Source organism: Giraffa tippelskirchi, chromosome 7, assembly GCF_054371585.1.
Source record: "Giraffa tippelskirchi isolate mGirTip1 chromosome 7, T2T-mGirTip1v1.2.pri, whole genome shotgun sequence".
NCBI lineage: Eukaryota > Metazoa > Chordata > Mammalia > Artiodactyla > Giraffidae > Giraffa > Giraffa tippelskirchi.
In genome coordinates this window covers 10,745,153-10,771,158 of record NC_137281.1, presented here as the reverse complement: position 1 = coordinate 10,771,158, position 26,006 = coordinate 10,745,153, and the positions used below count along the sequence as shown (strand labels likewise).

Genomic DNA, 26,006 nt, shown 5'->3' with positions numbered 1-26,006 from the left:
TTTCCAATCTAGTTACACCCATAGGGTTTCTCTTCTGTATGAGTTGCCTGATGTCTAATAAGTTTAGAACTATTAATGAAAGCTTTCCCACACAGATTACATGTAAAGGGTTTCTCTCCAGTATGAGTTCTTTGATGTACAATAAGTCGAGCACTCAAGCTGAATGTTTTTCCACACTGATTACATTCATAGGGTTTCTCTCCAGTATGAGTTCTCTGATGTTGAGTAAGGCATGAACTCTGCCTGAAGGATTTTCCACACTGACTGCACTCATAAGGCTTTTCTCCAGTGTGAGTTCTCTGATGTACAACAAGGACATAACTCTGGCTGAAGGACTTCCCACACTGATTACACTCATAGGGTTTTTCTCCAGTATGAGTTCTCTGATGCATAACAAGGTGAGAACTGCGGTTGAAAGATTTCCCACACTCATTACATTCGTAGGGTTTCTCTCCAGTGTGAGTTCTTTGGTGTGCGACAAGTTGAGAGCTCCAGCTGAAGGATTTTCCACACTGATTACATTCAAAGGGTTTTTCTCCTGTGTGAGTTCTCTGGTGGGCAACAAGTTTGTAACTTTGACTAAAAGACTTTCCACACTGATTGCATTCATAGGGCTTTTCTCCAGTATGAATTCTTTGATGGGCAATAAGTTTATAGCTCTGGATAAATGATTTCCCACACTGATTACATTCGTAGGGCTTCTCTCCAGTATGAGTTCTTTGATGTGCGATAAGTTTGTAGCTCTGTCTGAATGATTTTCCACACTGATTGCACTCATAAGGCTTCTCTCCAGTGTGAGTTCTCTGATGCACGACAAGGACATAGCTCTGGCTAAAGGATTTCCCACACTGATTACATCTATAAGGTTTCTCTCCAGTATGAGTTCTTTGATGGGAAACAAGGTGAGAGCTACGGCTGAATGATTTCCCACATTCGTTACATTCGTAAGGTTTCTCCCCTGTATGAGTTCTCTGATGTGCAACAAGGTGAGAGCTCCAACTGAAAGATTTCCCACACTGATTACATTCAAAGGGTTTCTCTTCAGAATGATTTTTCGTGTTCTGAGCAAGGGATGAACTCTGGGAGGTCTTATGATATTTATACTGACTCTCTTCAGTAGAGTTTCTCTGTTGTTCGTTATGGGACATGCAGTGGTTCAAAACTTGCCCACATTCCTTAAAATCAAAGGATCTTCCTTGTGTGTGTATTTTCTCGTGTATGTTTAAGGGTGTACCATGGTTAAAAGGCTGAATATTGTCACTAAATCCATAGGATTGATCTTCTGTTTGAGTTCTTGTAAACTGAATAAAATGAATACTCTGGGGGAGGTTTCCAAATTCATTATTTTCACAGAGTTTGTCACTATCAGTAATCATCTGATGAGTGTTTACCATAGAATTATGTAATTTTTTAACATGTGAAGCATGTTTATGAAAATGGTTTCTTACAGGTATCATTTGTGATGAAAGAAGATTGGAATTCAGACCAGCCTTCTTCTCAGGGCTATCATTTTCACAGTCTCTCTCATGAGTAATGGCTTTCCTGTGAGTAAATGTCACTTCCTTCAAAAGTCTCTCTTCTTTTTCCTGTTGCTTCTCCAACAGCTCCTTACAATCCTGACATTCTTCACATGAAGATAACCAAGGATCATCTCTTGTCAGCTTTTCTATCTTCATGCTATGGGATAGTTTGTCATCAAAAATGCTCTGCTTCAATCTTGATTCTCTTCTTCCAAGTGCAGTTGCCGAGTCTGGAAGAAAGCAAAATAAAACACCCTAGCCAAAAATTGTTAGAACTAGAATAGTGTGGGGGGAAAGCTGACAAGAAAGTATGAAAATTATATGTGGATTTGTTTTCAGCTATGGACCTATAACGTGAATTGAAAAAGCAAAAGGATGAGATGAGCAGTAAGCAGAGAACTACCACAGCCAGACAGCATAACAAGAAATTAATATGAAACTATTTCAATCTTAGTGTTGCTGAATAAAAACTTTAGATGTCAAATATCTCCATATTCCAAAATAGGATCATCTATGCAGAACTTACAGGACTGCAAAACAATTCTGCAATTCTTAGTAAAAAAAACGGAGGATTCTTTCTATCCTCTTTAGTGCTAGACACATGTTCACTGAAATAGAAATTAGTGTCTACATTTCTAGGAATTTCTGAAGGCATGAAACTTGTTAGTACAGTCTGTGTTAGTAAGACAAAGTCAAACTACTTTGTGAACCAGGAAAAATTAATGAGAGCACTGTTATCCCAGGTTCCCTAAATGCCTTAGAGGCTAATATGGCCCCATGGATTCCTTTGGTCCCAAGTGAGAGAGGATGGAGATTTGCTCATACACAGAAGCCTGAGTGGCTATTAGGCCAAGCAATAGAAGGTACACTTGGAAAAAAGTGGTGATGTATATAGTCCTCTTGGAGCGGGAGAAAAGAAATATGTGGCATGCCCTATGGGGATTTTTCAAACAAATCTTCTATACCTGTGAAAGAAAGTGCAAGTGTTAGTCGTTCAGTCGTGTCTGACTCTTTGCAACTCCATGGACTATAACCCACGAGGCTCCTCTGTCCATGGGATTCCCCAGGCAATAATACTGGAGTGGATTGCCATTTCCTTTTCCAAGGGATCTTTCTGACCCAGGAATCGAACCTGCATCTCCTGTATTGGCAGGCTGATTCTTTACCACCGAGCCACTAGGGAAGTCTATACCTGTTATGACTCCTAAATGTCTACTTCTTACCTGGACATGCATGTGGGAAAATTCTTTTTATACTCATCTCTTGTTTGAACTAGGAGATTACATCTAGTTTGGAAAGCTGAGAGGGAAAGATATAGAACTTTGGGTATTTGGACTGGGGACAAAAGAAAGTCACTGCAGAATCTGGCCTCCGACTTTGGCTCTTAGGAACCTAGAAGACTGAATAAACTCAAACTCATGAAGTTGTACATTTGCTACCCTACAAACTAAAACTATATCTTCACCATACTAATCTTGGTGTGGCCAAAGTCATTCTGGCCCCTGAACTCCCTAGATCTTGACCAGTGGAAATGAGAAATTATTTCAACATACAGATACCATTAAAGGGGATTGTACTCTTACCCCAAGAGTCCCTGTGGTTTTCCAGGATCACATCTCTGTCCAGGGTCCTCTGAGCAGAGCTCAAAGTGCCTTCTTCTTCCTGAGTGAAGTCCACAGTCACTACTTTGAAGTTCACTCCCTCCTAAAACAGGACACAGATTCCTACTCACCTGGGTATCATTTCCTTCCAGTGTTCAGAGTGGAAAAGTTTGACAGATGGAAGAAGGAAAACCTGATGGCTTGGAAATAGTCCTGAGACAGTTAACATTCAAAGGATTCTAGGGGTACAGGTACCCTCTAGGCAAGCCCCTTTGGATTTTGGATGTTGGACCTGTTTACATATAACCCCAAAGAGGAACATCAGATAAGAACTGATGAACTGTTTTCTTTCTTGTGGACCTTAAAGAAAATGCTAATTCTGATTTCTGCATTGGTGAATATAGAATTCCAACTTCAGAATTTCCTCCAAATTCTCAAGAAACTAACAGAACAGATTCAGCAAATTTTTTCTGTCAAAGGTCAGAGAGCAAATATTTTAGGCTTAGCAAGCCATACAGCCTCTATTACAATTAGTCAGCTCTGCTGCTATAGCAAGACAGCAGCCACAGAAAACATATGAACAAACAGTCGTGGCTATATTACAATAAAACTTGACTTACAAAAACAGGTGATGGGCCAGATTTGGCACACAGCTTTATTGATGCAGAGAATGAAATGTGGGACAGAAAATGAAATGTAGGCCTTAATGAAAGGCAGGATGTATGAGCTAAGAGCACTGGATCTGGAAAAGAGACTTGGGTTTTTTCCTCTATTAAGAGCATATGTCTGAATTTTTATAAAAAATGTGTCTAATCTATCTGTCTTTTAATGGTGAGGTTGTTCCATTTCTACTTATTAGGCTTAACCATACCCAATTCATTATGTTGTTGAGTGAATTAAATTGTAATGATACATAAAAAGCCATTAGCAGAGTTTACTGAACAAAAAACAGAGGCTGGTAATTATCAGGATGCTTAGGTTTGAGAACACTGAAAAATTAAATGACAGTCCATGAAAGGCCTTTATCCTGACCTCTTAGTCTTCAGAAAACAGTTCTATTTTACCCACACTATTAGCTGCACCACAGAGCCTGTCATTATTGCCATGTAAAGGGCATCTCTTGAGCTGCCTCCTGTAAGCAGGAAAGAACCCTCCTTTTAGGACTACTGGGTGGTAAATCAAACTATACTCCATTAAATTTTAATTGAGTTAAAAAAAAAAAAAAAGGCTATTGGGCAGGAATTTTGCTCCAAAAAAGTGCTGAAGGTGATGTGTCCTTATCCAAAAGCAGCAAAAGCCACTGAAGTTGAATGCCACTTGCCAAGACATTTTAAAATAGATGGAGTGTTCTTAAGCCATGGTTCATGAATAGGACACAAGGTCCCTGAAGCCCATGAAACTCCATGCAAAACACTGCTGCACTTGCATTTTTCTAAGTTATGGCTCATAATTTTCACTAAAAATCTCAAAAATTTTCATAATGAGCCCAAAATGAGATTCAGAAATATCATCTGTAAACTGCTGTGTTCAACACGGATCTATAGGTACTGTTTTTCAACCTTCAATCCATGCTTCGCTTTAAAAAAAGTTTTTTTTTTTAAATTTATTTACTTATTTTTTGGCTGCACTGGGTCTTTGTTGCTGTGTGGGCTTTTCTCTAGTTGTGCTGAGTGGGGGATACTCCCTAGCTGGGATGCCTGGGCTGCTCATTGCAGTGGCTTGTCTTGTTGCAGAGCACAGGCTCAATAGTTGTGGCTTACAGGCCCACATGTGGGATTTCCCAGAGGAACTGAACCCATGTCTCCTTCACTGGCAAGCAGACTCTACCACTGAGCTACCAAGGAAGTCCCATGCTTCCTTTTAATTAACACACCCCTTCAGTGTTTAATGTAGGTCCCTTTAATATCAAACTTCTTCAAATGGCAAATAAATAATACTAGACTAGATTACCACCTCCCCTCCAACTCAAGCTTCATACCCTCAAAGTTCCAGGAATTTCTATCATAAGACCCACCACCCTTTCTTTTCGTGTGCATAGTGGTCATCTTGGTCACTAGGCTGTAATCCACAATGGCAGACAGAGGGTATTTATTTAACTCCAGTGCTTAGTACAGTATTGGTGTATAGTATAGTATAGTACAGAATAGACTAATTATATATTTGGTAACTTATTTCAGTAAGTGAATCAACAGTATATCAATAGACTTTGTAATACATCAAAATGATCCTGGTTCAAATTCTGATTTAAGTCCTCTCTGTTCACCTGAATCTCACAAGACCTATCACATACCCATTATAAAAAGTTTCTTAAGTGTGGATACTGGCTTTTCTGGATTTCTATCCCTTCTTATTCTATACTTCATCTACTTGTCCCCAGCTTCCCACTGCTCAAAATTCTTTTCCAAACCTTTTAACTGTGTCTTTGGGAATTCTTCTTCTATAATAATGAAATTCTACATCTTCACCAAATATTCTCTCTACATTCCTGTTTTGTTTTTTTTTTTAATAAGTAGTCTTTTTTTTTTTTTTTTGGCTGTGCTAGGTCTTCATTGCTGCGTGGGTTTTTCTCTCTAGTTGCAGCGAGTGTGGGCTTCTCACCGCAGTGGCTTCTCTTGTTGTGGAGCATGGGATCTCAGACTCTAGGGCCATGGTACAGAATTCAGTAGTCATGGCATGTGGGTTCCACAGCACAGGCTCAATAGTTGTGGCGCACAGGCTTAGTTGCTCTGCAGCACGCAGGATCTTCCTGGATTAGGGATCGAATACACGTCTCCTGCATTGGCAGGTGGATTCTTTACCACTGAGCCACCAGGGAAGCCCCATTCCTGAGTTAATAGAAACCTACACTTCCCCCCAAGGACTCCCTCCTCCGCAGACCTCACAGGCTCAGGGTGGTCATGCTCTCCCATCCAGGGGTCTCAGCATCACAGGTGGAGAAGTGTATGTATCCTCCCGGGAAACCTGAAACTCATGCCATTTACCTCACTTTTTGGAGCTTTGTCCTACCAACCTCTTGAACACCACATCCCTTCCATTACACTGAAGGTTTATATTAATAACACCTAGGATTTATCCTCTAATTCAACAACTTGTATTGTCTTGTCTTGGATGATCTATAGCATCCATTTGTAGAGTTCTCTGGTAATAATAGAAAAATAACTGACTCTCATGAAGCACTTACTGTGTGGTGTCAGGCAATGTGTTAAGCCTGTTGCATAAATTTGTTCTTGTTGTTTAGTCGCTAAGTCATGTCCAACTCTTTTTCGTCCCCATGGACTGTAGCCCACCAGGCTTCTCTATACATGGGATTTCCCAGGTAAGAATACTGGAGGGGGTTGCCATTTCTTCCTCCAGGCAATATTCCCAAACCAGGGATCGAACCTGGGTCTCCTGCACTGGCAGGCAGATTCTTAAAGACACTTTAGCCACTAGGGAAGCCCACTGCATATATTGCTGTTCATTTAATTCTTACAAGGTCCCCGAGAAAATACTATCAGCAGCACCATTTTTCAGATGAAGAGCTAGAAGTTTAGAGAAATTAACACATATGCCCAAGGTTAGTAACTGGGACACAACTTCAAGTTTCCCTAACATCACAGACCATGTTCTCAGTCATCAACTCATACAGCCAGCCTGACTTCTAGCCCCTCACTCTTAGCGTGAGACCCCAGATCTCAAAACCACCATAAAGTACTCCACCTCTCAAGTCACACACAGAGAACTGCTCACTCTTTCATCACAACATCAGATTTCTCCACTTTACCTGCTCAATTGTTCCCTTTACTCCTCTCATTCTTTGATGGTTTGGGGTCTTTATTCTATTGAAACACCTACTATTACTATTCTCCAGTCTATAGTCTTTTCCTTTCTGTTTAGTATCCTTTTTATCTTTTCTATCTTAATTATTCAGCTGAGAGTCTATGGATCATTCATCTTAATCTTTCTATTTGATATAGTCAAAAATTCCCTTTCAAATATTGCCTTAAACCTGTGGGCTGTGGGATTTCCACTGAACGTAACTAAATACATCTGACTATCAACCTGCTCTCCATTATTATTAGTGGTCATTATCTTAGAATGCCATCTGATGTGAAGAGCCAACTCACTGGAAAAGACCCTGATGACAGGCGAGATTGAGGGCAGGAGGACAAGCGGGTGACAGAGGATGAGATGGCTGGACAGCACCGCTGACTCAGTGGACATGAGTTTGAGCAGACTCCGGGAGATACTGAAGGACAGGGAAGCCTGGCATGTCCACAGGGTTGCAGAGTTGGACACAACTAGTGACTGAACAACAACAATCTCAGAATGAATTGTTGGGACTGACCAGCAACCCCACTGTACCTCCTGGAGCAGCCTGTCTCCCCTAATCCAAGTTACTACTTTAAGCCCTCTCCACTCTTCATCAAACATCTCTCCATTCTGATTACCACCCTCATGCTCAAATTTCATCTGATGGTTCACAGAGAAAAATGCAAGCTTTCCAATAATTCCCTCAACCTCACTTTTCTTACATGAGTCCTTCTTCCTCTAAGAGAGCCAATGCATTCACATATGTTCTGAATTAATTCCCCTGACAGTAATCAAGGACTGTTTGTTTTTTTAATGGCTATTTTTTATTTTTATACAATTTTGAAAGGTTACTTTCCATTTACAGTTATTACAAAATATTGGCTATATTGCCCATGTTGTACAATCTACCCTCAAGCCTGTCTTACACTCCATACTTTGTACCTCCCAATCATCCCCCTCAGCTCCCCCAACCCCCAGCACGGGTAACCACTAGCTTGTTCTCTGTATCTGTGAGTTCTCTCTCTCCTGACTGTTAACTTCTTTTTTTCCACTTACTCTTCTTTGCAACCATTAAACCAAGCCAAATTCTTTCACACCTTTAGGGGGAAGAAAACAACAACCCTCACTCTCAAATTTCCATGCAGTTATCACTCTCCCTACATTATAAGCAACTTTTTGTAAAAAGGTGTCCATTCGTCTCTATTTCCTCATTTTCTAATCACTTCCCAGTTCACTTCAATGTGGCTTCTGCTGCCTGCCAGCCATGCACATTTCTCAATGGAAAGACACAGAGGCCCTGTCCAACTCACCTGGGGTGGGACGGCCAGTGACCCGGCATCTTCTCCCTCAACCTTGATGATAATCCCCTGAGGAAGGAGAGAGTCCTGAGAAGGCAGAGCAGATGAGAAAAAGGAGAATAATCAGGGCTCAAAACTCCCACTGTAAGTTGGCTAGGATCCAACAGACCACCTGTTTTAACACATCCCACCGACCAAACTTTTGCTCCTTCCCACTGGTAAGCTCAGGTAGGCCATGTGGGGAGAGACATGGGATACCCAGAGGAGCAATGGGGCCTGAGACATGGCCTGATATCTCTGTGCATCGTCCAGACCAACCCTGTGAGCAGCTGAACGGAGCTGAGTGACCCCAGACACCATATGGAAGGAAAGAACTGTCCAGCTGGGCCCTGCCTGAATTCCTGGATCACAGAACTGTAAACAAATAGGATGGTATATAGCATGACTGAAGAATGATAAAGGAAAAGGGCAACAAATTAACTTCATAAAATGTTTGGCAAAAAATACCACCGATAAGGGCACCACTAATAAGAACCTATACTGTTACAATTTCTTCCAAATCAGGAAGAAAAAGGTAGGGACTTCCCTGATGGTCCAGTGGCTAAGACTCTGAGCTCCCAATGCAGGGGGCCCAGGTTCAATTCCTAGTCAGGGAACTAGATCCCACATGCTACAACTAAGACCCAGCACAGCCAAATAAATAAATTTTTTTTTTTTAATTTAAAAAGAAAGAAAGAAAAAGGTAGCCTCGACAGAAAAATGGACAAAGGAAAATGCACAGGCAACTCAACTATGAAGAATTAAAATGGCCAGTGAATACACAGAAAGATGCTCATCTCTTTCAATCAGATAAAATCACATCTCTATTTCTCTGAGCATTAGAGACCATAAATTCACACTGACATTTCTAATTACAATTCAACAACACATTTTATTCTGGCCTCCCTGCTTTCTATATTTTTACCTTCCTTCCCTGGCTCCCATTATTCTATTTATATTTACTTCTTTGCTCAAACCCCTGTACATAACCAATATCCCAACCACATGGACTGTTTCTTCGGCCTGTTGCTGATGACCCCTGCCCTGGTGGCCCACAATTTAAGAGATTCATATTCATATACTCTTAGTGGAGTTTTAAGTTGATACAACCTTACTGGATTGGTAATGTATTTTTTTAAATAACATTTTACTTGGAAATAGTTTAAAATTCACAAGAAGTTACAAAAATAGAACAGACTTCCTGTGTATCCTTCACCCAGTTTCCCCCAATGATAGTATCATATACAACCACAGCACACTGTCAAAATCATGAAACTGATATTAGATCCACATTTTTAACTCAGGTACAGACTTTATCTAGATTTTATCAGTTTTTATATATACTCTTTGCCTTTATGTTTGTTTTTTAATGGTAATGTTTTAAAATATGTAATATCCAATAAGTCTACTTGAAAGTATTTCCTTAGGAAATAATAGAAAATACACTTAGGGAATTCCCTAGCGGTCTAGTGGTTAGCACTCAGGGCTTTCACTGCTGTGGCCTGAGTTCAGTCCCTGGTCGGGAAACAAAAATCCTGCAAGCTGTGCAGCACAGTCCCACCCTCACTGCCCTCCCCCCAAGCCCCAGAAAAAAAGAAAGTAAACTTAAGTATATGTACAAGAAACCTCATTAAAAAGTTACATTAACATAGCAAAAATGGGAGGAGGGATTAACTGTCCATTAGTAAGTGCCTATTTAAATAAATTACGCTTCATCCAGGTAACTGACTACTCTTCAGCAGCCAAGAGAAGAAAAAGTAGATTTGTATGGATTGAGGCATACAAATGACACAAAGATATCTGTAACATACTGTTGAGTAAAAAAAAAAATTAAGAACAGCGTATGGACTATGAATAAATTTTTATAGAATATAAACAAGCACAGAAAAGTCTGGAAAGACAGTCTCAAAAGCATTAAAAGCAGCTGTATTTTGGAAATGCAGAATTGAGGGACAGGTTCACAGTCTGTGTTTCAACACTGTATCCATTTTTTAATGACATTTGTTTTCCTATATTCAATAGGGAAAAAAAAAAACTAGCAAAAAATGTTTCCTCTTGAATAATCACTTTGAAACAAGGCAATGCCTTTGTGGCTTCCTGAAGTTTTTAATACCAAGTACGATGACTCAATTCGTCAACTGACAGTCCCTCCAAGAATAGGCATATCTCTTTTTATTGTGCTTTACAGATACTGCCTTTTACAAACTGAAGGTCTGTGGCAACATCACATAAAGCGAGTCTATTGGTTCCATGTTGCCAACAGCATCTGCCCACTTCCTGTCTGGGTGTCACGTGTCATTAATTCTCAAAATATTTAAAACTTTTTAAGTATTACTGTATTTGTCATGGTGATCTGTGATCAGTGATCTCTGATGTTACTATTGTGATTGTTTGGTGCTTCCCAGGTGGCTCAGCTGTAAAAAAAAAAAAATCCTCTTGCAATGCAGGAGACTTGGGTTCAACCCCTGGGTCCAGAAGATCCCCTGGAGAATGAAATGGCAACCCACTCCAATATTCCTGCCTGGGAAATCCCATGGACAGAGGAGCCTACTGGGCTACAATCCATGGGGTTGCAAAGAGTCAGACATGACTTAGCCACTAAACAACAACAAAATTGTGATTGTTTGGGGATGTCAAGAATCATGTCCACATATAAGAGGGCAAATTTAACCCATAAATGTTGTGTAGATTCTGACTGCTCCACCAACCAGCCCTTCCTCTGTCTCTCTCCCTCTCCTCAGGACTCCTTATTCTCTGAAACACAATGATATTTAATTAGGCCAATCAATAGCCCTTCAGGGGCCTCTAAGTGTTCAGATGAAAGGGCGAGTTTTATGTCTCTCACTTTAAAAGCTAGAAAGGATTAAGCTTAATATGGAAGGCATGTGAAAGTTGACACAGGCTGAAAGCGAGGCCTCTAGCACCAAACAGTTAGCCAAGTTCTGAATGCAGAGGAAAAGCTCTTGAAGGAAATGGAAAGTGCTACTCCAGTGAGCACACGGATGACAAGAAAGTGAAACAGCTTTATTTCTGATATGGAGAAAGTGAGTAGTCTAGAGAGAAGATCAAACCAGTCACAACATTCCCTTCAGCCAAAACCTCATCCACAGCAAGGTCCTAACTCTTAAATTCTGTGAAGGCTGAGAGAGGTGAGGACATTGCAGAAGAAAAATTTGAAGCTATCAGACATCGGTTCATAAGGTTTAAGGAAAGAAGCTGTCTCCTGTGACATAAAAGTGTAAAGTCAAACAGCAAGTGTTGAAGAAGCTTCAGCAAGTTATGCGGAAGATCTAGCTAAGCAGTTATTGAAGGTGGCTATGCTCAACAACAGATTTTCCATGTAGACAAAACAGCCTTATACTGGATTAAGATACCATCTAGGACTTTCCTAGCTGGAGAGGAGAATCAATGTCTGGCTTCAAAGTTTCAGAGGACAGGCTGACTCTCTTGTTAGGGGCCAATGCAGCTAGTGACTAATTTAAAGCCAGTGCTCATTTACCACTGTGAAAATCCTGGGGCCCTTAAAAATTATGTTAAATCACTCTGCCTGTGCTCTATAAATGGAAAAACAAAGCCTGGATGATGGCATATCTCTTTACAACACGGTTTACCCAACATGTTAAGCCTGCTGTTGAGACCTATTGCTCAGAAGAAAAGATTCTTTTCAAAATATTACTGCTCACCTGAGAGCTCTGATGGAGATGTACAATGAGGCTAATGCTGTTTTGATGCCAACTAATACAACTTCCATTCTGCAGCCCATGAAGAGGGATCATTTCAACTCTCAAGTCTTATTATTTGAGAAATGCATTTCATAAGATTATAACTGCCAAAGATAGTGATTCTGCTGTGGATCTGGCAAAGAAAATCGAAAATCTTCTGGAAAAGATTCATAAGTCTAGATGCCATTAAGGAAGGAGATATGTGTGTGTGTGGAAAATCTTCTGCAAAGGATTCATCAGTCTAGATGCCATTAAGGAGATTTATTTGTGTGTGTGTGTGCGTGTGTGCATGCACACATGCTTAGTCATGTCTGACTCTTTGTGACCCCATGGGCTGTGGCCTGCCAGGCTCCTCTATCCATGGGATTTTTCAGGCAAGAATACTGGAGTGGGTTGCCATTTCCTCCTCCAGGAGACCTATGGGAAGAGGTCAAAATACCAATATTAACAGGAGTTTGGATGAAGCTGATGCTAACCCTCATGGATGACTTTGAGGAGTTCAAGACTTCAGTGCAGGAAATCACTGTAGATGAAGTGAAAATATCAAGAGAACTAGAGTTAGAAGTGGAGCCTGAAGATGGGGCTGAATTGCTGCAATCTCATTGTAATCTCATGGAAAAAAAACTTTAATGAATGAGGAGTGGTTTCTTATGGATGGACAAAGAAAAGTGGTTTCTTGAGTTGGAATCATTTCCTGAAGATGCTGTTGAAATGACAACAAAGTATTGGACTTCCTTGATGGTCCAGAGATTAAGAATCTGCCTGCCAAAGCAGTGGACATGGGTTCTATCACTAGTCCGGGAAGATCCTACAAACTGTGGGGCAACTAAGCCCGAGGGCCCTAGAGCCCATGCTCTGCAACAGAAGCTACCATGGTGAGAAGCCTACGGACCACAACTAGAGAGTAGCTTCACTCTCCACAACTACAGAAAGCCTGTGCACAGCAACAAAGACCCTAGTGCAGCCAAAATAAATAAATAAAAAAAGAAAACCTAAAAAAAAAAAAAGGAATTAGAATATGACCTGAAGTTAGTTGATAAAGCAGCAGAAGGGTGAGAGGATTGACTCCTATTCTGAAAGAAGTTATACAGTGAGTTAATGCCACCAGACAGCACTGCAGGCTACAGAGATATTGTTCATAAACGAACAAATCAATCAATAAGGCAAATTTCACTGTTACCTTATTTTAAAAAATTGCTACAGCCACCCTAACCTTCAGCAACCACCACTCCAATCGGTCAGCAGCCACCAATGAGGCAGGGCCCTCCACCAGCAAAAAGATTATGACTTGCTGAAGGGTCAGATGTTGATCAGCAATTTTTAGCAATAAGATATTTTAAAACTAAGGTATGTAAATTGTTATGGGGCTTCCCTGGTGGCTCAGTGGTAAAGAATCTGCCTACTAATGCAGGAGACTGGGGTTTGATCCCTGGGTCAGAAAGATCCTCTGGAGAAGGAAATGGCAACCCACTCCAGTATTCTTGCCGGGGAAATCCCATGGATAGAGGAGCCTGAGGTTTATAGTCCATGGGGTTGCAAAAGAGTTGGACACAACTTAGCAACTAAACAACAACAAAACATTGCTTATTTAGACATAGTGCTGCTGCTGCTGCTAAATCCCTTCAGTAATGTCCGACTCTGTGTGACCCCATAGACGGCAGCCCACCAGGCTCCTCCGTCCCTGGGATTCTCCAGACATAGTGCTACTGTACACTTAACAGACTCCAGTATAGTGTACACATAACTTTGATACACACTGGGAAACCAAAACATTCATATGCCTCCCACTGATAGGGGACAGAGTAAAGGGACAAAGTAGGTAATTAAATAGTTAATCCCACTAGGGGATTGTAAGTAAAGAAAAAAGTATAGGAGACCCCCGTAAGTTAATGATCACTCAAGAAAGCAGGCTTGCCTAGCAACAAAACCAGGCAGCAGGAACATATGAGACATGCCCCCAAAAGAATAAAACAATGGTGGTATGAGACCCGCATCCTGATAGGTGAGCTTAGTAAGTTAATGATTCCTATGACATGCTCCTCTGTGTGCACTAAAAACAAAAGGAAATGGTTATGTTCTATTTACTAAAATCTGAGACAATGTACCATTTTTAGCACACGTATATGTTACTTAGGAGAAGGCAATGGCACCCCACTCCAGTACTCTTGCCTGGAAAATTCCATGGACGGAAGAGCCTGGTAGGCTACAGTCCATGGGCTAAGAGTCAGACACGACAGAGTGATTTCACTTTCACTTTTCCCTTTCATGCACTGGAGAAGGAACTGGCAACCCACTCCAGTATTCTTGCCTGGAGAATCCCAGGGATGGTGGAGCCTGGTGGGCTGCTGTCTATGGAGTCGCACAGAGTTGGACACAACTGAAGCGACTTAGCAGCAGCAGTAGCAGCATATGTTACTTACACTTATGCAAAAGAGCATAAGCTCTTTTGTTCATTTCCACTGCGCCGTGACAGTCCCATGACTGTGGAGGGACAAGAAAACTTCCCTGCCCAACAAGGAGAACAGCTGATGATGGAAGCATGATGTCTACTCAAGAAGGAGGAAGGTGGTCCTCTCCCCCTCCTCACTTTTCCCTTGATTATAAAACTGTAGCCCACTACGTTTCAGGGGCATGGCCCCCTCTCGCCCACCTGCTTGTAAGCCTCACAAGTGTCCTATTCTAATAAATCACTTCTTAGCTATCACTTTGCCTCACTGTGCTGAGATATAAAGAACTGGAGTTCCTCAGAGCCCCAGAAACGGCACTCAGTGGTTTCTGCTGTTGCTGTTCAGTTGTTAAGTCATGTCTGACTCTTTGTGACCCTGTGGACTGCAGCACACCAGGCTTCTCTGTCCTCTACTGACTCCTGGAGTTTGCTCAAATTCATGTCCATTGAATTGGTGATACTGTCTAACCATCTCATCCTCTGCTTCCCCCTTCTCCTGCCCTCCATCTTTCCCAGCATCAGGGTCTTTTCCAATGAGATGGCTCTTCACATCAGGTGGCCAATATATTGGAGCTTCAGCTTCAGCATCAGTGCTTCCAATGAATATTCAGAGTTGATTTCCCTTAGGATTGGCCTAAAGTGGTCTCACCATGACCCTTATTAGATTTACGTATCTGATCAACTCCCCTGTAAGTAACTGATCTCCCATTTCCACTGCCACGCTCTCTCCCACACAGGCACCCCTTGGCCCACCAGGACTCTGCTGCCCCACAGGAGGCCGGCCTCTGCCAAGAAACCCTTGTGTGGGGACACCAGTGACCAAGCAGGGTGAGGAAGGTGGTATCAGGAGGCAGGCAGCCCTCCCTTAGCTGCAGACGCCTACATGGCTGTGTCCCACCTAACAGCTTCAGAATTGAACTGTTCAGGAAGGGAAAGGTGAAATTCTAATTTAACTAATTTTTTTTTAAGTTGTTCTTTTTTTTTTTGCTGTGGGCCATTTTTAAAGTCTTTATTGAAGGTATTACAATATTGTTTCTGTTTTATGTTTTGGTTTTTTTGGCTGGGAGGCATGGGGGATCTTAGCTCCCCGACCAGGGATTGAACCCACACCCCCTGCATTGGATGGAGAAGTCTTAATTACTGGACCACCAGGGAAGTTCCCTAATTTAACATTTTTAAAGAAATGAAATGTTCTCAAAGAAGATGTGCTGTAGAAAAATGCTTTAAACTGTCAATTTCCTAGACTTAAAATGCACTGCATAAAAGGACAAAAATAGAGCTAAATGAAAATAGAAAGTCACTTGGAATATAACTTACAGATTGTTAACTGATAAATTTATAACATATTTTCCATGTACATGCAAATTACATCCCTTTATAAAAAGCATTTGGAAATGCTATGTACTTAACACAGACCATAAATATCTTTTCAGCCTATCAGTAGCTACACTGAATTCCATTTCAAGGTTTTACTATAACTCATTTAACTGTCTTCTTGCATTGAATATTCTTGAAATTTCTTTCCAACTGCTTATTCTCAAGCAAAGCTGGGAGTTGCTGGCTAAGAGGGAAACAGTACCCTAAGGGCTTTGCATTGTTGTTGTTTAGTTGCTCAGTTGTGTCCGACTCTTTGCAACCCTATGGACTGTAGCCTGCCAGGCTCCTCTGTCCATGGAATTCTCTAGGCAAGAATACTGGACTGGGTTGCCATTTTCTTCTCCAGGGGATCTTCCCTACCCAGGGACTGAACTCATGTCTCCTACATTGGCAGGCAGATTCTTTACTACTGAGCCACCAAGGAAGCCCAGTGCTTTGGATACAAGATGCTAAATTCCTTCCAGAAAGAGTTATTTGGGATAAAAGGGTGAGGAAGTGTAGGGAGCTCCATAAAATGTATAAAAAGTGTTAGAAGCTTGCTGACTGGGAGGGACCAGAAGCCCCAAGACATGACAAAGAGAGCCAGACAGCCTCCCATGCCCAGAGGATCAGACTGTGGGACACAGGGGGAGCAAACTCTGGTCTCCTAGGAGAAGGGAAGCTCCACTCACCCGCACGCAGGCCTTCAGGGGCCCCCGGGGCTTCTCATCCTGCTCTTCCATGCTCTCCTCCAGGCACAGGCAGGGGCCTGAGATCTTGAGCTGCAAGAGAAGCCCTGAGTATAGCATCCTCATGTAGGTCCACTGTGGGCCACACCCCACCATCAGCCTCTGCTTTGGGGATGCAATCTCCATGGCAACTGTGTTTCTAGAGGCTCCTGCCCAGATAGAGTCCTGCCTGAATGGCTATGGTTGTACCTCGAGTCGCTAGTCCCTCTCCCAGGCCAAGACTCTGCAGTTCCAATCTGGATGTTCCAGTGTCTGGGGCCTCTGGACCACCTACCTGGAAGCCCGCCGTGTGCCCAAGCTCCACCTTGCACCCATCACCAAAATCTGCAGCATGAATCAGTCTCTGTCCCACTGGATCCTGGGACATGCTCCCCCCACCCCCAGCAAACACCCAGCACACTGAGGATCCCCTAGTGTGCACCTGCCACCCCCAACCTGAATCTGCACACCCAAATCAGCACTTCTTCCTAGGGCAAACAGCAGGGCTCTGGGCTTGATGTTGTTGTTGTTTACTTGCTAAGTTGTGTCTGACTCTTGCAACCCCATGGACTGTAAACCCGCAGGCTCCTCTGTCCATTGGATTTCCCAGGCAAGAATACTCAAGTGGGTTGCCATTCACTTCTCCAGGGCATCTCCCCATCCCAGGGATCGAACCTTTGTCTCCTGCATTGCAGGTGGATTCTTTAGCACTGAGCCACCAGGCAGCCCCCTGGGCTTGATGACCCAAAGTCAAACACCTGATTAATTACATGAAGTTCATTACTTAGCCGTGCCCCTCCCAGGATCCTATCCTTCCAGTGACCCTCCAGCACCTGTCGACTGCCTCTCACTTCCTGTTCAAAACGCCAAGCATACCATAGAGCTCGGCTGCACCCACGACCTCCTCCCTCCACCGTTCTGGGGTCGGTGGGCCCCTACCAGAAGAGTGCCAGCCCAGACCCCCCAACACTCAAAATCCTCCTGGGCCCAGAATTTGTATTTCTGATCTGGCCCCCCCACCAACCCGGTGTCCTCACCGCTGAATCCAAAATATGGCCGGCATGGGGCTGAGGGTCGCCCTGACAAACACAGTACCTGATAGCCCCTCCTAGGCCCTGAATGTGGACCTCAGTTGTCGGTGTCCCGGCTCGATGTTTCTGGGTCTGAGACTTGAACAGCTACTGGCAAATCCTCGCCTCCACAAGCCATCCCTGCCCAATAGGGGCATCCCTCAGCCCCCCTGGATCCTCCTGGATCCTCACTCAAACAGTACAGTGTGAGTTCATAATCCAGCTGTACCCTGAACCTGCACCCCAAACCGCTTTCTCCACCAACCTCCCCAGGCCCCTACGTGCGTCGCACCTGGGACGCGCGCAGAGCACAGTACCGGGATCTGCAGTTGCCCCAGCATCACCACCAACCTCTGTGATCTGAGGCTGAAGCACCGCCCACGCAGGTCCCAGGTCGCCCACCCACATACTCGGTCCCAGCCACACGTCTAGACCCTGCGCATGCGCGCACCAGGCACCCGGCGTTGCCCCGCCCCCTCACCAACCTGAGCGTCCACCAGCTCGAGGGCCAGGCAGGGCCTGTCACAGCCTCAGTGCCCACCAACTGCTCTGCGACAAGACGAGCTCGGTTAGGCAATTCTCTGCCACGACTCTGCACACGACAGACTAGGCTTAAGCTAGTTCTATCCCCTCCCTTAGTCGGCATCCACAGGGCCGCTCGGCTTAACAGCAAAAGGGCCGAGGTGCGCGGAGATTGCGAGCGTCCGCGCGCAGGACAATGGCTGCGCTTCTGGCCGAACCCGGAAGTGCGTTTGGACTCTGCGAGCCGGAACTACAATTCCCAGAAGCCTCGGCGGCGCGGGCGGTGATTGGGGGTGGTTCCAGCTTCTTACCGGGGGTGGACTCGGGAGGTGGCCACACAGGAACCAGGAGTGAAAATTGAATTAGCGGCTAAGGAGTGCGAGTGTGCGCGTCCGAGTTTTTGCGCGGCGTTGAGACTAGGAGCCAGATCGGAAATGAAGGCCAAAAGACCGATGCGTGGGAGGTGGCTGGCTTGGGAAGGGCCGGCCCTGGGCTCGGCTTGAAGTTCAGGAGTGACAGTGAAAACGGGATGCAGTTGGAAACGTATCTTCATACAGCTTTAAGCTTTCTCCTTTAATACTGTCAAGAAACTGTAGTTTTCCTCACGTAAATCTGACTTTAACAACAAAAAATTATTGCTGTTTGAAATGTAATCTCTACCCCCAAAGTTTCTTATAGCTGGTTATTGTGGTTGATTTTTTTTTTTAAGTATTTACTTTGTATCTGGTTAACCTACTGAAATGTCCTGAATTCTTATAGTATTACATTTGATTTTCCTGGCTCTCTAGAAGCCGGTCATCTACAGATAGTAATTTCATCTCGTCCTTACCGGTATTTTTAACCAGATACTTCCTTTTACAGAAAATGTAACTGAAGCCCAGTAATATTAAGTAACAGGTTGTACTGTAAGGGCAGAGTTAGTATTTGAGTTCAAGAAGTCTGACTCTGCAAAGTACATTGGTAGAAGCATGGGATGGGGACAGTTTCAGTTTAGGAAGGTGAAAAATTCAGGACATGGAAGACAGTGAGATTTTCACAATAATATCAGTGTACTTAGTGCCATTGAACTGTATGGTTAAATATGGTTAAGTATGTTTTAAATTATGTGACTTTACCACAATAAAAGAGAAAAGTCTGACTCTGGAATCCATGCTCTTAATTTCTACATTACACAAATTGCCCCTTGCCCACATACCAGGATTTTTCCTCTACATAAGTAATACTTAGTTTACAAACAAGACAGAGAAAGGAGCTTCCCTGGTGGCTCAGCAATAAAGAATCTGCCTACCAATGCAGAAGACATGGGTTCAGTCCCTGTTCCAGGAAGATCCTACATACCATGGAGTGTATCTTTTGAGCCTGTGCTAGAGCCCAGGAACTGCAACTACTGAAGCCTGTGGGCCCTAGAACCCATGCTCAGCAAGAGAAGCCCCCACACCAAGACTAGTGAGTAGCTCCTGCTCACCACTAGAGAAAAGCCCAAGGAGTAACAAAGACCCAGCACAGCCAGTAAACAAAGTAAATTTTAAAAAAGAGAAAGGTTCACATTTATTTATAAGAGAAGCGAAAAAAAGCCCTACAATAAATTCAGTAAAATATATAGAGACATTAGTAGAAGCTTTCGAAACTACTGAGATAAAAGACATACAAATGCCACATTACAATGGTTGTGTTGTAAAGAGGTCAAATCTTGTAGATTGATCTACAGATTTAGTATAATAAGACAAAATCACGACGGGGTCTTTGGAGTGTTAGCTCATCTTCCCTTTTTTCTGTTCACTTTTTTGTTTTCATTGTTTTTTTTCACTTCAAGATATTCAGACATTAAAGCACTAGTACTATATAACTTAAAACTGACTTTGTCTTGTTTCACCATTTTTTTTCTTTCAAAACAAACAAGATGGTAATATCTACTTGCAAGAGCACCTGAATCCCTGGCCTAACCTGAATATTATAAAGACTTTGGAATAGCTACTCCTGAGGAACAGAAACTCATTCTACACAGATCTATCCCAGAGATTTCTCAGTTGCTTGAGGATTGGCTGAGACCCAAGTTTCATCCTGAGGTTCTACTGGCCAGGAGTTGGGTGAGGGCAAAACATCTACGGAAGAGCAAGGAAGTTAGGAATTCATTTGCTTTAAAGACGAAGATAAGGGAGAGGGAGAGTGTGATCTGTTCCTCTGATACTCGGGGGAAGCAAGGAGGAAGTTCTCAGCAGGATAAAAAGGACAGTCCTTTTCCGTTGCTGAATCCTCTACCTCAAACTATAAATGTTGGAGGGACCGGTGTTTAGTTTGTCAGCCCCTACTCTTCTGTCTTCATCTACTCCCTTTGGGATCTCTAGGGGAAAAGGTTAACTCAGCAGGTCTGAGTTGCTCAAACCCCATCTATTCCCCCCAAAAGGCCTGTTTCAAAAGACTAGTTCTTGGTCAACTTCCTGGAAACTGAGGAACATGATTTCTTCCAGACTTCACCATCTGTACCTTTTCCTTTTGCTGATTTTACTCTGTTCTTTTGCTGTCATAAGCCATAACATTGATCATAACAACTTGGAGGTCCTGTGAATCCTTTTAGCAAATCATTGAGGCCGAGGGTGGTCCTGGGGACCCCTGACACAAGATCTCATCTAACCCCATAACTTCAAATCCCACTGACAACTCCCAAATGTATATTTCCAGCTCTGCTCTATCTAGACTTTTATTTTTCATTTTTCTGTTTACAGGTTAATTCAACACAAAACAATCTCTTTCAACTTTACTGAGGTGGCTGACTACGTTCACGACCAAATTTGCCTCTAAACTGAAATTCAGTTGCTGACCCAGCCCCAGCCTCAGCTTTCTTGTCGGCACCAGGGGGCACAGCGTTTCGTCTGTAGGCGTTTCTGTCAGCTTCCCCTCGTGTGAGCCTTGCCGGTGGCTCTCCCTCCAGACCTCTAGGCCGTGGCCGGCCAGTCTCAAGATGGCTGTGGCGCAGGGTGGCAGGCACAATCTCAGGGGGCAGGTTGGAGGATGCCCTTGTTGGTGAAGTACCAGTAGAAGTGTCTCTAGGCAAACTGTTCCTTCACATAGCCTCGTGATTTGAGAGACTGCGTGGCTTTCATGACGTGCAGATTGGGCACGTTCTTGTCTGCCAGCTCCGGGTGCTAGGGCGTGTGGACATCCTTCTTGGCCACCATCACCCCCTCCTTAAAAAGGAGTTCATAAATGGCAATCTGGTTCTTCTTGGGCATCAACATCATGACGGCTGCTGTGTTCGGGGCTTGAGCTGGAAAGGAAGTTTTCTAGACTTTTATGAACATTTGCCTGCTTGATTCTCTGATTGATCCTTGACATGTCAAACCAAATTCTTGATTTCTCTCTCTGTCCCAGATTTGCTCCTTCCCCACTGTTGCTTCAGAAAGTCACCTGAAGAAACTGTCATCCAGCTGCTCTGGCCAGAAACCTGGGAGTCATCCTGGACTTATTTCCTTTAACAAATCTTATCCGCACATCTCCATCCCTGAGGTCTCTTGGGATTCAAAGCATCTCATGCCTATACCTCCCTAGGTGCCTCATTTCCATGCTTCATTCTGTGTTTTCTCTTGTCATCTCTTAATAGCTCCTTGTTCCTTATCCTCTACCATGATTTGAAAAGACACTGCTTGTCTGACCCGTGGATACATCCCATGTTCCGCTCTGGCTGACTCAGGCTCACACTTCTCCCTGCCTGCTGTGTCCATCAACAACGTATGTAGTAAACACTATGACATCCCCAGCTTCTGGGTATCAGACCTTGGTCTTTTAATTCTAGGTGGCTTTTGACTTGTTTCTATTGCTTTTAAAGAAACATGAGCCCAAAGCTTAAGATTTGGTGAGAGCTAGGGTCTAGACCCTGAAAAAGACATCAAAACAGAATGTCACAAGGTTTACAAAGAGAATGACTGGAATATAATGTGTATGTAATAAGCATTGTTGAATATATGATTGAGTGTGACTTCTCTAGGATTTCTGGAGAAAGGATCTCTGCTTCCATTAGGTGGGACGGTTGATTTGGCAGTAGATGCTGTGTTCTGGATTCACAAGCACCTATTAAACAAAGAGAAAAGGTAAGTTCCAGTTCTGGTGGGCTTTCCTGGGCTACTTGGTGTAGGGGCTCAAACTCTCTGCCATTCTCTTTTCTCAACCTCAAAAATTCCGAAGATCTTCCTTTCTCATTGTACTTCAGTCATGCTGACACCTTTCCACTCCTGGAATGGCCTTTGCTTCCCCATTGTGGAGGACAGAGTCTAAGGTGACCCCCATAATCCTCACCTCCTGGTATTCATGCATACGTCTGTGCTTAGTCCCTCAGTCGTGACAGACTCTTTGCCAGCCTATGGATTGTAGCCTGCCAGGCTCCTCTGTCCATGGCATTTCCCAGGCAAGAAGACTGGAGTGGATCGCCATTGCCTTCTCTAGGGGATCTTCCCAACCCAGGGCTCAAACCCGGGTCTCCTGCATTGCAGGAGGATTCTTTACCGTCTGAGCCACCAGGGAAGCCCCCTGGTTTTCATGTCCTGATGCAAACTTCCCCTTGAGGGCAAGACCTGTGACTGGCATCTAACCATTTGAATATGGCAAAGATGACAGGAGGTATCTGCTTACATTATGCGATTCTGTTATATGACAGTGTGACATCTGTCTTGACTTTGAAGAAGCGAGATACAATGTTGTGAGCTGCCTATGGAAAGCACTGAAAGGACTGAGTGCAGCCTCCAGCTGACAGCCAGTAAGACACCGAGGCCCTCATAATGACAGCCTGCAAGGAACTGAATGCCTCCAGCAACCACGAAAGCTCAGACGTGGATCCCTTCCCAGTAGAGCCTCAGATGAGACCTGAGACTTGGCCAACGCCTTTTTTGCAGCCTTGCAGAATACCCATCTGAGAATTGCCTGAACTCCTGACCCAGGAAACTGTGAGATAATAAATGTGTGTTGTTTTAAGCTGCTAAGCTTGTGGTAATTCTTTGTGCAGCAATAGATAAAAAATGCATTCACTTCAGGACCTTTTCACTTGATGCTCCTCAACTCAGAACACTCTACTCCAGACCCTCTGCATTGTTTGCTCCTTCTCATCCCTTCAGAAGGTAGCAGACACTGAGGTGGCTGACCTGACACTCCTCCCGTATCTCCCCTCTTGCCTGCCTCTACTGGAGACACCGGGAAGGATAACAGCTAATTTTCTCACCCTTCCTTGCAACAAGCGCCACATGACAGCATCCCGACTCAAGGAGACGTAAGAGGAAGTTTAGTGAGTGAGATTTCCAAGAAGAGCTTTTGCTCCACTGATAAAAGGGAACAAATGAGACTCCTTTCCCCCAGATCCTGATGAAGAGAGGGACCTAAGAGGCTATGTTTGTACCAGTTCACAGCTAATTAGAGAGCTGACAAATGTCAGCCCAGTCCATACAATGGCCTGAACAACTGTGCTTCTCCTCTGAAGAATCTGAACCTAGAAACCTTTAGATAGTAGTAGAGGGTGTTGTCATATATAATTTGAAGTTATAGAGGAGCAGGGACCAGGAAGCTTGCATAGGAATTCAATCTGAACCAAGGAGAATGGAACAAATTCATTGGTCAGAAAAAATGAGCAACCATCCTTATTAAAATGTACAAGGCACAAATAAATACTTTTCCTTATTTAAAAAAAAATGAGCAGCTATAAGAGAGAAAAACTTCCTGATTCTAATCCCCATGAGGCCCACAAGTAATTTCTGACATTGGTTACCTGAGATTCCTCAGTGTCTTCTCAATTAATCCCCACTTTAATTAATCTGAATTACTTTCAAGGGGTTTGTTTTTCTTATCAAAAATCCCGAAGATATTTAGACATTCACGTCTTTTGAGAATGGTTCATATGACAGGTAATGGAGCAGAATGGAATGTGGTACAACAGAGTGGGATGGATTAAAGAGGAATGAACAGGAAACAGAAGAGTTGGGGGTGTATTGGGAGTTGGGGATTAGCAGATGCAAACTATTATATATATGTGTGTGTGTGTATACACATATATACCAATATATATGTATAACTGAATCACTTTTCTATATACCAGAAGATAATACCACATTATCTTAGTGAAGTATATCAAGTAGACTTCAATAAAATAATTTTTTAAAAGTAGAAATAGAAGGGAAGACAATGCAATGAAAGGGAACAGAAAATAATGAAACAGAACTGAATGGCAGGGGAAGGGATGAGGAAGACGAAATGAAAGAAAGAAGGGAATGAAAAGAAATAGAATAAGAAGAAACGGAATGTGGTGGAATGAAATGAAAGCTGACCAAATGGAAGTGAACGTAAATAGGACATTGACTAGAAAGGAGTGGACTAGTAGGAAACAGAATGAAAGGAGTGGATTAAATACGTGGATGGAAAGAACAGGAATGATATGGAACAGGAAGGAGAAGAATGGAAATGAAATAAAATAATAATGAAATGAAAGTGAAATAATAAGAGTAATAAATGAAAGTTATGGAGTGGAAATGGAAAAGTGATAGCCAGGATTAAAATAGCCAGAAATGGAATGTGGAAGAAATGAACAAGTGGGATTAAAAAGAAAAAATAAAAAAGAATAAAAGGTAATAGGGAGAAGTGGGAAAGAATGGAAAGGAATGAAAGAATAAAGAGAAAACGTGACAAAATGGATGAAGCAGAATGGAATGGGACGGAATGCACAGGAATGGCACTGAGTGGTCAGGAGCGATGACAAGGAATGGAATGGGAAGTAATAAGAGGAACAGAAGAAATGGAAAGGAAATAAAAGGAATTTTATGGAAAGAAATGTAGTGAGAGGGAGTGAAATGGAATGAAAAAAAAAAACAGAAACAGACTGGAGAGGAAACAGTTGGAATAAAGTGAGAATAAATGAAGTTAAATGGATAGAAAGTTAAACGGGTAGAGTGAAAATAAGTGTGATGGAAACATGGGATGGAGTGAAATGGATGGACAGGAAGGGAATGGAATGAAATGAACCAGAAAGTGAGAGGGTGAAGTGGGTGCAAAGGGATTGAAAAGATTTTTGAAAGGAAACCTCTTGATAGGTTATCCTACAGACTCCTTAGCAAGGAGGAAAAGGGAGATTGGTGGCAGCTCTCCGTCTGTCCAAAGACTCTGTGTGGCATAAAAATACCTCATAGTTTGACTCTGCATTTTCTTTTTGTAGAGTTGGGACCAAGGGATGCAATGCAAGTTTGGAGGATGGCTTCCTGAGGCCATGAGAACTCCCTCCGCGGATGGTGGAAGGTGATTCCTGCTGCAAGTGAACACAGAGATCAGTTAGGGCCCACAGGCAGTTTGTCTTAGAACCACAGCATCTGGAAAGTGCCAACGTGCAGTCTTCAGAGATCCAGAGACAGAGATTCCCAACCAGGTTCTCTCAAAGGATCAGAAGCAGAAGTAGGTCTAGGACCAGAACTCTTCCTTTTCACCTGGCTACGTCTGCAACTTCTCCAAAACTTCCTTTGCATCCCATCACTTGCTAGGCCAGTATTAGCTTATTTGCAACCCAACTGCAAGCACTGGAAGTGGAAGCAGCACAGGGTAGGAGCTAGAATCCTAGACTCTGACCCAGGGACTTCCCTGGTGGTCCAGTGGTTAAGAATCCGCCTTCTAACGCAAGGGATGTGGATTCGATCCCTGGTGGGAAACTAAGATTCCACAGGCCTTGGGCCAACTAAGCCCACACTGCAACTACTGAGCCCATGCACTCTGGAGCCCTTGAGCTACAACTAGAGAAAAACCCACCATACTTCCACAAAGATCCCACAGGCCGCAACGAACACTGGTGTGCTGCAGCTAAGACCTGACACAGTCATAAATAAATAAATATATTTTTAAAAAGGAATCTAACCCAGCTCCCTGTGAGGCCTTGAGCCACTTTTTTTCCCCATTC

At 43.2% G+C, this 26,006-nt stretch overlaps 1 protein-coding gene and 1 pseudogene across 1 annotated transcript in view; both read right to left on the bottom strand.

The window, feature by feature from the left end:
- Nucleotides 1-26,006, bottom strand: part of LOC145515441 (uncharacterized) — an 87,386-nt gene continuing 61,380 nt past the window's right edge. The window contains 6 exon segments of the mRNA XM_081515822.1: nucleotides 1-199; nucleotides 201-1,750; nucleotides 3,104-3,224; nucleotides 8,224-8,298; nucleotides 16,467-16,556; nucleotides 25,245-25,367. Of these exon segments, the coding sequence (XP_081371948.1) occupies nucleotides 155-199; nucleotides 201-1,750; nucleotides 3,104-3,224; nucleotides 8,224-8,298; nucleotides 16,467-16,556; nucleotides 25,245-25,367 (2,004 nt within the window). The 3' untranslated portion in view covers nucleotides 1-154.
- On the bottom strand, nucleotides 20,791-21,583 carry LOC145515465 (small ribosomal subunit protein eS10 pseudogene; annotated as a pseudogene).